Genomic DNA, 12,905 nt, shown 5'->3' on the forward strand with positions numbered 1-12,905 from the left:
ATTCTATATAATTCTATATATTCTATATAATTATTCTATATAATTCCTTATATAGGAATTATATATAAGGTATTAGGGAAAGGAATTATTCTATATATTCTATATAATTCTATATAATTCTATATATTCTATATAATTATTCTATATAATTCCTTAGGGTCTGGAAGCCCTAAGCACCTCAAACTTGTCATGTCTACACCAAAGTCATCAGCACTTTCTGTCCTCCTTTATCTCATAGAGATACAGCTGTTATTTAGTCACACACACACACACACACACACACACACACACACACACACTGGAATCCTAGATTCCTCTTGTATTAGTTTCCTCTAGCTGCTGTAACAAATAACCACAAACTTCATGGCATAAAACAACAGAAATTTATTCTCTCACAGCTCTGGAGGCCCGAAGTCCAAAGTTATATAGCTGAGCCAAAAATCAAGGTATCAGCAGGGCACTGTTCTGTCTGGACTCCCCTGTAGAGAATCCATTCCTTGCCTCTTGCAGCTTCTGGTGGCTGCCAGCACGCCATGGCTTGTGGCCCCATCACTCCTATCTTCAAGGCCAGCACGTTCAAATCTCTCTTTGATCCATCTTCGTATCCTAGTCTTCTCTCTGCCTGTGTGTGTGTGTGTGTGTGTGTGTGTGTGTGTAATCTCTGCTTCTCTCTTATAAGGATACATGTGACTGCATTTTGGGCCCACCCGAATAATCCAAAATAATCTTTCATCACAAGAGCCTTAACTTGATCATATTTGGAACCCCATATAACATTTTCTTTTCTTTCTTTCTTTCTGTCTTTTTTTTTTTTTTTTTTTTTTTTGCCATAGAAGATAATCTTACAGGTTCGAGAAGTTAGGATGCTGATATCTTTTGTGGGGTTATTTTTCCGTCTGCCATACTTCTAATTCCTCACATTTAACACATGCAATTAATCACCCCAGGCTATATTCAAATTAGATATGTCAACTCTAAAGTTTCTAATTCCCTACCCCTTTTGTCCCCCATCCCACTCCCCTTTCCTTTTCTACCATGAGAATCACAGAAGAAGTGAGCTATTGTTCTCATGGATTCATGTCCCCTCTTCATTTGGTTTACAGTGGAGATTAGGATCGAAAACCAGTGACCTAATTAAGTTCTGCTGTTTCAGAATAGAAAGGTAAGACCCATTGACTGGATGACTTCCTAAAGCCACACATCATATTAGTGTTGAAGCTAAGACCGGAATTCAGATCCTTGGATTCCCATTCTAGGGCATTCGGCACTGTTCCAGGTTGCTGCAAGCCAGTAAGTTCAGACCAAGTGAGAAGTATGACAAGTACTGTAACATCTTACAACCACAGAGTGATTTTATAGTTTATAATGTGCTTCCAAGCAGGCTATTGCATTTTAACCTCCTTCTCTCTTAGTTAAGTGACATTTTTAAAAAACCAGATTTTCTCTTCTAACTTTCACTGCCATCATCCTAGTCTACATCAATTTAACTTCACCCTTGATTGTCTGATGCAGCCTTATAAAGTTTTCATCAAAATATCTGAATCTTATCAGTGATAATTCAGACTTCTTAGTTTGGTGAATAACTATCTATGTGAATTGTAAACATTTTTAAAAAACCAGGGCACCTGGGTGGCTCAGTCGGTTAAGCCTCTGACTCTTGAATTTGGCTCAGAACATGATCTCAAAGTTGTGAGATCTAGCCCCATGTTGGGCTCTGAACTAAGCATGGAGACTGCTTGGGATTCTCTCTCTCCCTCTCTCTCCCTGTCCCCTAAACGTGGGCTTTCCCTCTCTCTCTCTCCCTCTCAAAAATAAATAAATGAACATTAAAAAAAAAAAAATCTATGCAAACTGGACCCACTTCACCTAATCTTGCTGTGTAACGATTCGTCAGTTTCCAGGAGAAACCCCCAGATACTCTAATTTATTACTGACAATCCCAAAGCCCATACTGCTCATTTGTAATTTCATTTCCTACGTTGACCACACTGCGTGGAATACCTCCCACTAGCCAGTTGAAATCATTTTCTTCTTTCCAAGTCTACCTAAAAACCTTACTCAATTCATTTTTCCTGATTAACGTAGCCCATACTTACCGTTCTCATTAATTCACTAAACATTTAACATGTATCACATGCCAGCTGTACCCACAGTGCTGAGGGGACAGTCACACAGCACAAACCTTACTGCCATCAAACATCTCCCCATTAAGTGTAGACACTAGGCAGGTAAACAGTTAAACTAGAGAAGGACAAATGCTTGGTAGGGGTAAACATGGAATACTATGGGAGCATAAAGAAAGGTACCCTGACTAGGTGAAGGGGGAAGTGGTGTTTAGGGATATCTTCCCAATGGAGATGGTATCTGTCTTCTCAATTCCATGCTTCTCTATTTCTTGACACATTTCTCCATGGTTTTTTTTTTTCTAGTATATTAAATTTCTACTTTTCCAAGAGACTCTTCGCTGCCATCAAAAAAGTACACGTCTCCTCTGTAAAACATATTTCACTCCACTTTTCCTAATTCCTTAAGTCTTCGTTCAAGCCCCATTCCTGCCCCAGTGCTCACTCACATGTATGAACTACTATTGCCTATACCATTAATTGGACAAAATTCTATGCTGCTTTATACTGTTAAGGTTCTTATTTTATGTGTGTCTCATCTCCAGAACTTGATTAAAGGTCTTAAAATGTCCTGAAGGGCAGGGACCAGATCACTCACGTCATTAACTCCCTATGGCATCTAGCATCTTATGCAAATTATAGATATTCATTTCAGGGTTTTATTTCAGTGCTTGTTCATGTTTATAAACTGTACTTCAGTCATTTTAAGTATTGATGGATTTCAACAACAAATATTTTGAACACCTACTATATGCAAAGTACTCCACTAAGAGCCTTTGGAAACATAGGATTATTAACAGTCAAGGTCATAGAACCTCCAAGGTGCCAAAAAGCAAGAGAGCCCCCTCCCCCAAAAAAGAATTTTCCAGCCCAAAATGTCAATAGCAAGAACTGTGTACTAGAGGATAGACTTCAACCAAGAGATGAATGAAAAAAACTACAAGAAAAGAACTGGTAGTGAGCAGTAAATCCACATAACTGTGGGCATTATTGTTACACAACAGGTTGTAAATGTAGAAACATAGAACATTCTAGAAATGACCATGTAGAAATGATATAACAAAAGCTGAAGGGAAAGTGGGATAGGAAATTGGAGGTAGTACGGGCATGTTGATTTCTACATCTTTAATAGCCAGGAATCAAAGGTAATAATTTAGCATTGGAAATCAACTGATGGACTAGGCATATGTTAACAGTATAAATGTTGACACGAAAATAATGAAATACATTATAAAATAGTGAACACAATGGACTAAAATCAGGTGACTGAGGAGACTGAAAAGGGGAAAGAAGTGGAAATATGCTTTTATCATTGCTGTACAGAGTCAAAAGATACCACATACAGAAATAGAGGATTAAGGGTATTATATAAAGTTCTGGTTATCCGAGGGACTCATCTTCACTTTACTGCAGTGTAATTTGACAATTACTTATGTGATTATTTGATCCAAACAGAGGGCAACCAATGAAGAAGATGGACAAGGTCTCTTTTGCTCATTATTACATCCCCAATTCCTAGCGCTGTGCTAAGAAGTACAGTCAATTCTTGTTATCGGTGGCTGTTCTGTTCTATAAAATCTCAGTGAACACTGAATTATCCAATACTGAGCCATTGCTTCGAAGGAAAATATAGGGTTAGGTTCCTCTAAACTTCTGGTCTCAACATTATCAGCAACCAATCAATACATAATCTTGTTTTACCCGTGTTTCTATTTAAAGACACTTAACATATATTGTTGATTCGTTAACATTGAACAAACAGCCAGCAACACTGCAACTCATGCCTGAAGGAAGCTTGACTAACGCATGCTTTTCTCTGTAAAGGCACATCGCAGCCTTCTTGTGCTTAGGAACACCAGACAGCACTTGAACACTATTCCTGGGGGTGATGGCAAAAGCACCAACAAAAGGCACAAAAATTTTAAAAACATGGCAGAGGAAAAAGACTGAAAACAGAGTGAGAAAAGGGCAGTTGTTTACAGTACGAGAGCTGAAACACGAAGGAAGAGCATTTTCCTTATTGGACGTCAGCTGGGAACATGTATGTTTGCACTGCCTGCCTCATATCCATCCACTAATGACTGAGAGTTACCATATATCCTACTCTCCTGCATACAGTTTCACCTATGATAAAAGGAAAAAGAGCTGTCTCTACTGCTCTGAAGTCTTCTTCATTGACATATCGTTGAGTTAAAAAGATAACATACAGCACAAGGTACTGGTTTGGGCGTTAGAAATAATTGTAGCAGTTAGGTCACTTTGCACCCAGAGTCCACAAATAATGAAGGTCAACTGTAACTGTAGAATTGAATTGGATGTGATCCTCTCACAACAAACATTTGGAAGTTACTGGTTACTAGTGAGTGTCTTTTTTACTATTGTGATTCTGAACCGTGCAGCCTGAGAAATTTCTACGAAACATAAACTTAATAACATATCTGATTAATACACATACCTGCATAGACTCTCTTCTTAGGTAAAGGCAGCTTAGGGAGTTTTGGAGGTAAAGGTCTCCGAAGTAGTTGTGGGTGGTTTTGCATTTTAACTAACAATGAACACTGTTTTTCACAGCTATTGGTTGATCGGGAATTGAAAAGGTTTTCAGTATGTTTGAATTGTTGCTGAAAAGTAATTCATTAGAATCTACGTTTTAGGGAAAATCATTCTTTGCTAATACTGTGCTGAGTCCAAGCAGAATTCCTATAAAAGAAAAAGAGGATAAGGAAAAAAAAATTCTTTAAAACTTCTAGAAAGAATCTAGATAAAATTTAGGTTTAGGACTAACACAATTTTAAAATACATACACTATTACCAATCAGGATCATTCTAAAATTTCTCATGTTAGCAAAATGTTCAATCTGCCCATGCTATATCATCTAGTAGATACTGATTTTCCCGAACAGTAAAAATAACACTCATTTTTTCACCTCTACCTTCAAACTGTTATTACTTTACATATTTGGGGAAAGATTTGGTCAAAAAGATTAAGGCAATCCCTCCATGATAGCCTCTTAAGACTCGAAATATCTGTTTACAGTTCACAGGTAACTTGTTTTCTTTCTGCAAAAGGACTTGTTTTAAGTTTCAACCACGACTAGTTGGGTCATACTCTTTGACCCAAAACTAAGATGGTCTTCAATATAATCAGATTTTCCAGGATCTCTGTTCCAATTGGTACAATTTAGAAATAATGCCAGAAGCTCAAAACATGCGCTAAGTTCTCAAGGCAACATCAAAGTGCCTGGCACATCAGGATTCCGTTGACAGTTGGGAAGGGAATGCTCTGGAGCTGCATAAATGGGCCGTTTTATCCCGCAAAGATAACTTTGCACACAAGCGCTCAAGGTATGGTCCCTGTTAGTACGTCCCCCTTGACGCCGGTAATTTTCCTTCCGTATTATTGGAGAAGATGCGCTGGACCCCTACACTATCCTTCAAGGCAATCAGCTGCTTCTCAAAACGACCGGCTTTTCCTCTTTCATCTTTTCCTCGGAATTGAGGCAGCGAGGTAAAGGTCAAGGCAGGTTGCGAGTCTCCCGCGAGAAGCAGTCCGCCCGGAAAGCACCTAGATTAACTACCCTCGACCCCCACCCCCGCCGCAAGGCCTGGCCCGAGGCCAAGGGCACGGGCCCTAGCAACCGGAAGCCGATAAACCCGCCCAGCCCGCGGGACTCGCCGGCGCTGGAGAGGAGGGCGGGGCCGGGCGGGGCGCGTGCCCGCCGAGCCCCGCGGAACCGGCCCCGCCCCACGGCTCGGCGCGCGCGGCGCCCACGGGCCTCCCTCTCCGCCGCGGTGTCCTGCTGCCGGGAGGTTGCGGGCGGTGGGGGCTGGAGGAGAAGCCCGCTCCGTGTGTCGCTGCTGTACGGAAGCCCGTGGTGACAATCGTTATTACTTTTCTCCTTCTTAATGACATTGACCACTATTATTTATTTACTCTCCTTGATTACACGATGTATCTAGGGTCTGGGCTGGCGTTCCTTAATGCTGCACTTGGGCGCAGCGGGGTCCCGTGGCCGATTTTGTAGTGCCCCCGAAAAGCGAACATTCTGTTTTCTTTCTCTTACTTGAATGCAAACTGTTTTGCCTTTCTGAGCCTATAAAGTTCCTGGAGTAGGAAGAGGGGCATTAAGGGTCCAAGCGGGCTTTAAAAGAAACCCACCCGTTTCTCAACGGTTACAGTCATTTGTTTTGATCATAGTATGGCTTGTCTCCTCTCTCTCGGTGTTGACCATCCTGTACGTGCAGGGCTCGGTACATCGTCTGTGTTTGCGTGTATGTGCATGTTTCTTTGAAGATTTGAGGGAGAAAGAGTATGAGGGAAAACTCATCAGGTAGGTGTGTAAATCCCAACTCAGAAAGTAATGCAGATGGAACTTCCTCGCAGTCTTAATTTTTTTTTCTTAAGTACAAGTGTAGGAACTTCAGTAACAGATGTTGGAAGGTGAGAGACCTCGTTATAAATCTGTCTAGCTTTGGGGATCCTTTAAGATTTACTCCCTAACCAAGTCTTCCTTCTTCTCCTTAGAAGCAAGCATAGTCCATGAAAAAAGTGGAAAAGTAAAAAAGTATTTCATCAGACTCTGGGAAATAGGCACCTTGTTTTTCTTTACAGTATTAGCATGTGGTTTCTTTTCCTTGTAAGATTAATGTGTCCCAATGAGGCCGCGGCCACAGACCATGAATTTATTCCGTTTTTGCCTATAGATTTTGCTCCGCGGATTGATAAGCCTCTCAGAAAGACAAGAAAATTGACAGCATTAGGCAGATCTGATTGCTCAATTTTGTCTCAAGTAGTATTTGTTGTGCATAGTGTGTAAGTGTGAAAAATGTTTATATTTTTAGGCCTAAAAATGTATTTCTCATACAAATGTGTGTTCCAGTATTTAAATTGAGTCAGGTTCCTATGCTCTTAAAAGTTGTTTGAACCATGCCAACTACTGAGATTCAGTTTTACTGACCAATGCTTGGCCTGTAAAATTTATGCTTCGTGTTGCATGGTCAAAATCAAGGCAATGTGCTTATCAATAGTTTTTTTAAAAATGCTTTGTCATATATGGAATCAGGCACCAAGCTTCATTCCCTGCAGATTCCTTCTAGCAAGTACCAGGTGGAACCCAGGGCTTTAAATGTGGAAATGTTGTACAAATACAGGCTGGATTTAGAAAGTACAAATCACATTCAATTTGGATTATTTTATTTTTATCAATTTTTTTTTTTTTTTACTATTTTTGAAAATGTTACTACCTCCATTTTTTCCCCTTTCAAAAAAATCATGTCTCTTTAAATACAGTAGCTCCGTCGTTGATTTGAAGGATTTATTTTACCTGTTGTACAGTACAGCCAGCCTGTTTACTTGTCCCGTTAGCTTTGCAATTAGACAGAAACACGGGATGAGAAAAAACTGAACCACAACACTTCTCTCTTTTAGCAGATTGTATTAAGGAGGCCAAAGTAATGGTGAGCCAAGGTTATATACATCCTGTGTTTTGTGCCTTTTTTTTTTTTTTTTATGTTGCTAAACTGAGATAAAAGCTTATGCAAAAGAAACCCTAGGCACCCCACAGGTAATGCTCTTGATTTTCCTAATGGTGGGGAACACTTGGGGAACCTCAGATTTGCCATTGGTGAAAGGGCCGCGTGGTCTGCTGGAAAGGTGTAGCAATTGTTGCTAGAAATCTTTACCATTTTCCCAATAGCTCTCTCGTTTATTTATTTTCCTTTTAAACAGAACGGAGGTTTACTAACCATTTTGGTCAGTGCAGATTTAATCTAATGTTTGCCCTATGGAAATAACTGGAGTAATTTGTATTTTTATGCTCCGTAGTTTTTAGAAGTTCTTTTAGAAAATGAAGTTATTTTTGAGTGCACATTGGTTAAACTATTGAGTCCCCATGGTAACCCAGGGCATTTCTCAAAATGCTTTTGAGAAAGAGGTATTTTCTTGGTCTGAATTTACCTGTTTAATTATGTAGCCAGTACTGCAAAATGTCTTTATTCTAGTCACCCGTCATGGTGGCTTAAATGTATACATATATTTCTTGTGTTTCCATGCTACTGCATACAGGACAGTTTTATATTTTCTTAAATGTTAATAAAGATATTTTGAAGCTGCTTTTCTTTTTACCTCTCATATCTAAACATTTCACTTCTGCTCTTAATTATTTTAATTATTTTGGGCCAGTTATTTAGTTATTTCTTTTTGTCTTTCAGGATGACAGTTATTTCCTTATCTTTGTTTGAAGTAGAGATTGATCCTGAGATTTCGCCCCCAAAAAATCATTACTAAGGAAATGATTTAAAAATCATTAATAAGAAAATATCATGCAACCTGCATCATAGAGGTTTTAAAAATCCTAGACATAATGGAAGGATAGCGATTTATTAGAAACCTACTATGCGTAAGGTCTTTTGTAGGTGCTGAACTTTAAACTTTATTAAAACTTAACAGTGGTTCATTTGAAGCTTTATAATTTTGTACATTGAAATGAAAATTTAAATCATTTTCAAAGACTTTATCTTATTTTTCTTTTTAACATTTATTTATTTTTAAGAGAGGGGAGGGTAAGGGAGGGGCAGGGAGAGGAAGACAGAGGATCCCAGCAGGCTCTAAGCTGTGAGCACCGGATCCTGGGCTGGAACTCCCGAACGGAACCCCTAAGATTGTGATCTGAGCTGAAATCAAGAGTTGGCTGCTCAACTGACCGAGCCACCCAGGTGCCCGTCAATGATTTTATTTATCTATAATTACAACTACTTGAGGTCTTTACATTTTTAAATCTTTTTTTGTGTTGTGTTCGGGTAGAATAGTGTTATTTATTCACACTACCCTGAATACTTGGAAATGATTTTGTACTTCCTTTGCTTCAGTGATGGTTTTAGACTGTTCATCTATACCCAGCGGATATTAGATATCTGTGTATATTGTGTGACTGTGTCCTTTCCCAAAGAAAGGTAAATAATACTTGTTTCCTTAATGTTAGGTTGACTAAGCAACATTGCCTTTAGTGCTGTGAATGGTGAAATGTCCATGCGCATTACTTACTGTGTGGAAGGCACTGTTCTAAGTGTTGATTTTGTTTTATTTTACCCCACCGTTAATCATGTTCATTGAAAATTCTAGTGTCTGCGTCAAGTTGCAGTCAAAGGCTGCATAACATAGCTCAGCTGGGTTCAAATCCCTGCCTGCCCCTTCTTAGCTCTCTGCCTTTGGACCAGCTCCTGAATTGCTTAACCTCTCTAAGCCCTAGTAGTTTTAGTTTCCTCACCTGTGAAATTGGGGTAAAATGGTACCTAACTCAGGGTATTGGGAGGATTTAAAGCAATAATCAGTGTCAAGGACTTAGTTTTGTGCTGGGTACAGATGAGTCCTCCCTGGATGCTAATTGTTAGAAGACAAATGGTACAGGTGTCCTATCCCCGTTGTCCCTGCTTTGTGTGATGATAGTTGACGTAAACCAAAGTATTCAGAGCACTGGGGGGTGAATCCTGGGCATTTATTTGTCCATGAAATATCGCACTTAGTTTGCTAATGTCTCCGTCATGACAGAAAACCTAGCCTCCCGATCTCAGATTGTGAAACAAATGCGTGCTGTAGCCAGGTTTCCGATCCTTATGCCCCTCCGGGCTGCCGAGGAGGGACAGCTCAGAGGATGTGGGACAGCTTGTACCCAAAAGAGTCCAAGTAGGTGATGTAAGTAAGGAGACCTTGATTCATCCTTCGCGTGAGTTGGGTCCGCGAGCTGCTGTCAGGATTGATTGAACTGGACTGAATCCATGATGAATCTCAACCAGTAACCCAAGGGTGAAAGTCACCTTGTTGTCAACATCCTCCGGGCCAGCTGGTGAGCCTAACAAAGGTGGAAAAGGCGAGAGGGTCTGCAGTGTGACTCCCCTTTGAATGGCTAGAGGGAAACGTATTCCAAGAGCACATAACCCTTCCCAGGTTTTTTCTAATGTGCTGAGTCCTTGGAACCAGCTGGGATTCAGTCCTAAATTTATAACAAACATGTGCCATAGGCATAAGGTATATGAGCTGCGTGCTCTCTCAGTCCTCCAAAATGACATGTAGCATTTCGAACCACAGGCGAGCAGAAGTGCTTTGTGATGACACTCTTCATTCTAAGACCAATAGCAGTTTATGACCTTAAACAGTAAATACAATGGATTTGCGCTTCAAACCTATCATTCTGCTTTATGCTCCCAACCCTGACTAAGCGTATGTTTTATCCTTCCGTGTGACGAGACTAAAATTGCATGTGGGGACTCGGGTAGGGAAGGACACAGGTTGCCTGGACAGGTGATGGTGCGTCGTGCTGTCTGTGTTGACCAGGAACTTGCATTTCTTACACCACAGCTGGACAAGTAGAAGGGCGGCCGACTGTTTCTGAATCGCACAGTGAGATTAGCGTGTTCTTGACAGTCCCATAGGATTTACAACAATCTCAGTCCCCCACCCTCATGTTTTGATGTCAGAGACTTTATCCGGGTTGAAAAGAGGAAGTTCCAGGACACTGCTTGTCTCCTCACCCTGTCCCACGTAGTGACCTGCCTCGGTGGCATGGAGAACATTGCTTTCATTTCTTCTGCCAGTTTTTCCAGGTGATGTGGTATCCTCCAACGGAAGGAGATATGGTGTCCAGCTCCTATCAGGAGTCATGGGGAAGACAGACTATAGTTCTTTACTCTTCCATCCACGAGTAAAGATGGATGGGACACCTTTACAAGCAGAACACCTACGCTTTCATCTGTTTGACATATTAATATGGCTCTGCTTACGATTTGCTTTAAAGAAAAGGTTCTGTAACTACAAGAGGTTTGCGTGCAGACGACCAAATAAGATGAGCCTTTGTGCTCCTGCTTCTCATTGGATGGTCCCTTGCCATCCTGCTTCTCCTTGGACGGTACCTTCTCATTGGACGGTACCTTCTCATTGGACGGTACCTTCTCATTGGATGGTCCCTTCTCATTGGATGGTCCCTTCTCATTGGATGGTCCCTTGCCATCCTGCTTCTCATTGGATGGTCCCTTCTCACTGGATGGTCCCTTCTCACTGGATGGTCCCTTGCTCTGAGCCATGGAACTCCTATATGTCACTGCTGGTGAGGTCCCTTCCTTGTGCTCAGGAGCCCCACACACCCCTTCACTAACCAACCTACCCAGAAGCAGACCCATAAGGAGATGCCTGTAGTCACCACTCCTTTCAGCAGGAGTCAAGAAAACCAGAGCATTCCCTCTTCCCTGCTCCCCCACCCGGCCCCACCCCATCTCCCAAACCCAGACTCATGGCATTAAAAAGGATTGCTTCCAGTGGGTTTGTAACTTGGTGTATCACTTTACCCAAGTGATCCTACTTGGGAGGTGAAAAGGCATCTCCTCCTGCACACTCACTCTGGTTATTCTCAGTGCATAGTTGTGAGACACTTGGTGTGTCCCCAGTAAAGGTAAGAGGAAGGTGGCACTAATGGGGCCCGTGGGGAGCCGAAGCAATTGGCCACGGTGACTGAAAGTGGATCCATTAATATAACAAATCTGCCTTGCCACCGTTTCTTGCTCAGTAGAGGTTAGTTAGGAACCGGAAGGGCCGGTTTTGCTAATCTGCTGTGATGAATTAGAGCAGCGTGCTTTTCAGACCCACACCTGAGAACTAGACCTGGCCTAGAGTGTTTATTAATACATTCATCTCACTTATTTATCCTTATTTTCAAGAGGAGAGAGTCATTTTGAAAAAGAAATGTTTTCCGTAAGGCATAGAAGTATTAGAGCATCAAATGCTGCAAGAACATCCCTTCGTCGTGGAGGTGTGGATTTTAAGAAGCCAGAATTTTCTGTATGAGTTATTGACATGAGCTGGCTGGAGAATACAGGAATCACGGAAGGGAGGGGCTCTGGCTGAAACGGAAGCAAGGATCTTCTCTCCTGCTTGACCTCTAGACCTCCCCCAAATGACCTCTGCCCTCTTAAAACATCCGCACAGGGGCGCCTGGGTGGCGCAGTCGGTTAAGCGTCCGACTTCAGCTCAGGTCACTATCTCGCGGTCCGTGAGTTCGAGCCCCGCGTCGGGCTCTGGGCTGATGGCTCAGAGCCTGGAGCCTGTTTCCGATTCTGTGTCTCCCTCTCTCTCTGCCCCTCGCCCGTTCATGCTCTGTCTCTCTCTGTCCCAAAAATAAATAAACGTTGAAAAAAAAAAAAAAAACAAAAAAAAAACATCCGCACAAATCAGCACCTTTCTGGTAAGAACAGGTAAGGGAACCATGGCACCCATGTATGGGCACAATGGTAGCCCTCAGATGGCCAAGCACCGGGGGGGCTGGCTCAGCCCTCCACCATCGCTCAGTCCCTGGCTTGCAACCTGGCTGGCTCGCCAGGTCAGTCCACCTAGCACACAATGGGACAGGAGGCACCTGACCCCAAGAGGGAAGGGGTGTGTTCCCTTTCCAACAAGACCCCACCCCGGCTCCCCAGATGCTCCACCAGCAGTGGTGATCCAAGGGGGTGGCTGGGAACGGGAGGCAAGGCTACCCTGGGCCTCAGGCACCAGGGGAACCGGGGGCCAGGTTCAGCCTGCTCCAGCCCCACGGCTGGAGAAACACGGTGACGGTTCAGCCACCTGCCTCGGGAGAGCCCCTGGTGACTCACAGACAAGAGGCCAGAGAGCCACATCTGATGTGTCCGAGAACCCGGGCCTGTCAGCACCACCGAGAGGCAGAGGGTGGGAGGGAGTCCTCCACGCCTTCCTGCACACACTGCCCACCAGCAGGGAGGAGAAGGGTGGCCACGGGCATG

The 12,905-nt window shown here is 42.5% G+C and overlaps 1 protein-coding gene across 4 annotated transcripts in view; it reads right to left on the minus strand.

The window, feature by feature from the left end:
* Positions 1 to 5,750, minus strand: part of LRRC63 (leucine rich repeat containing 63) — a 41,942-nt gene extending 36,192 nt beyond the window's left edge. For all 4 annotated transcript variants that reach the window (XM_040448463.1, XM_040448462.1, XM_040448461.1 and 1 more), the window contains exons 1-2: positions 4,928 to 5,750; positions 4,579 to 4,823 (exon numbers count right to left, since the gene is read on the minus strand). In XM_040448463.1, the coding sequence (XP_040304397.1) occupies positions 4,579 to 4,663 (85 nt within the window). In that variant the 5' untranslated portion in view covers positions 4,664 to 4,823; positions 4,928 to 5,750. The remainder of the gene's footprint in view (positions 1 to 4,578; positions 4,824 to 4,927) is intronic.
* Between the last annotated feature and the right edge of the window lie 7,155 nt (positions 5,751 to 12,905).

The sequence above is a fragment of the Herpailurus yagouaroundi genome, unplaced genomic scaffold (assembly GCF_014898765.1).
Source record: "Herpailurus yagouaroundi ecotype Mexico unplaced genomic scaffold, PumYag 197, whole genome shotgun sequence".
Taxonomy (NCBI): domain Eukaryota; kingdom Metazoa; phylum Chordata; class Mammalia; order Carnivora; family Felidae; genus Herpailurus; species Herpailurus yagouaroundi.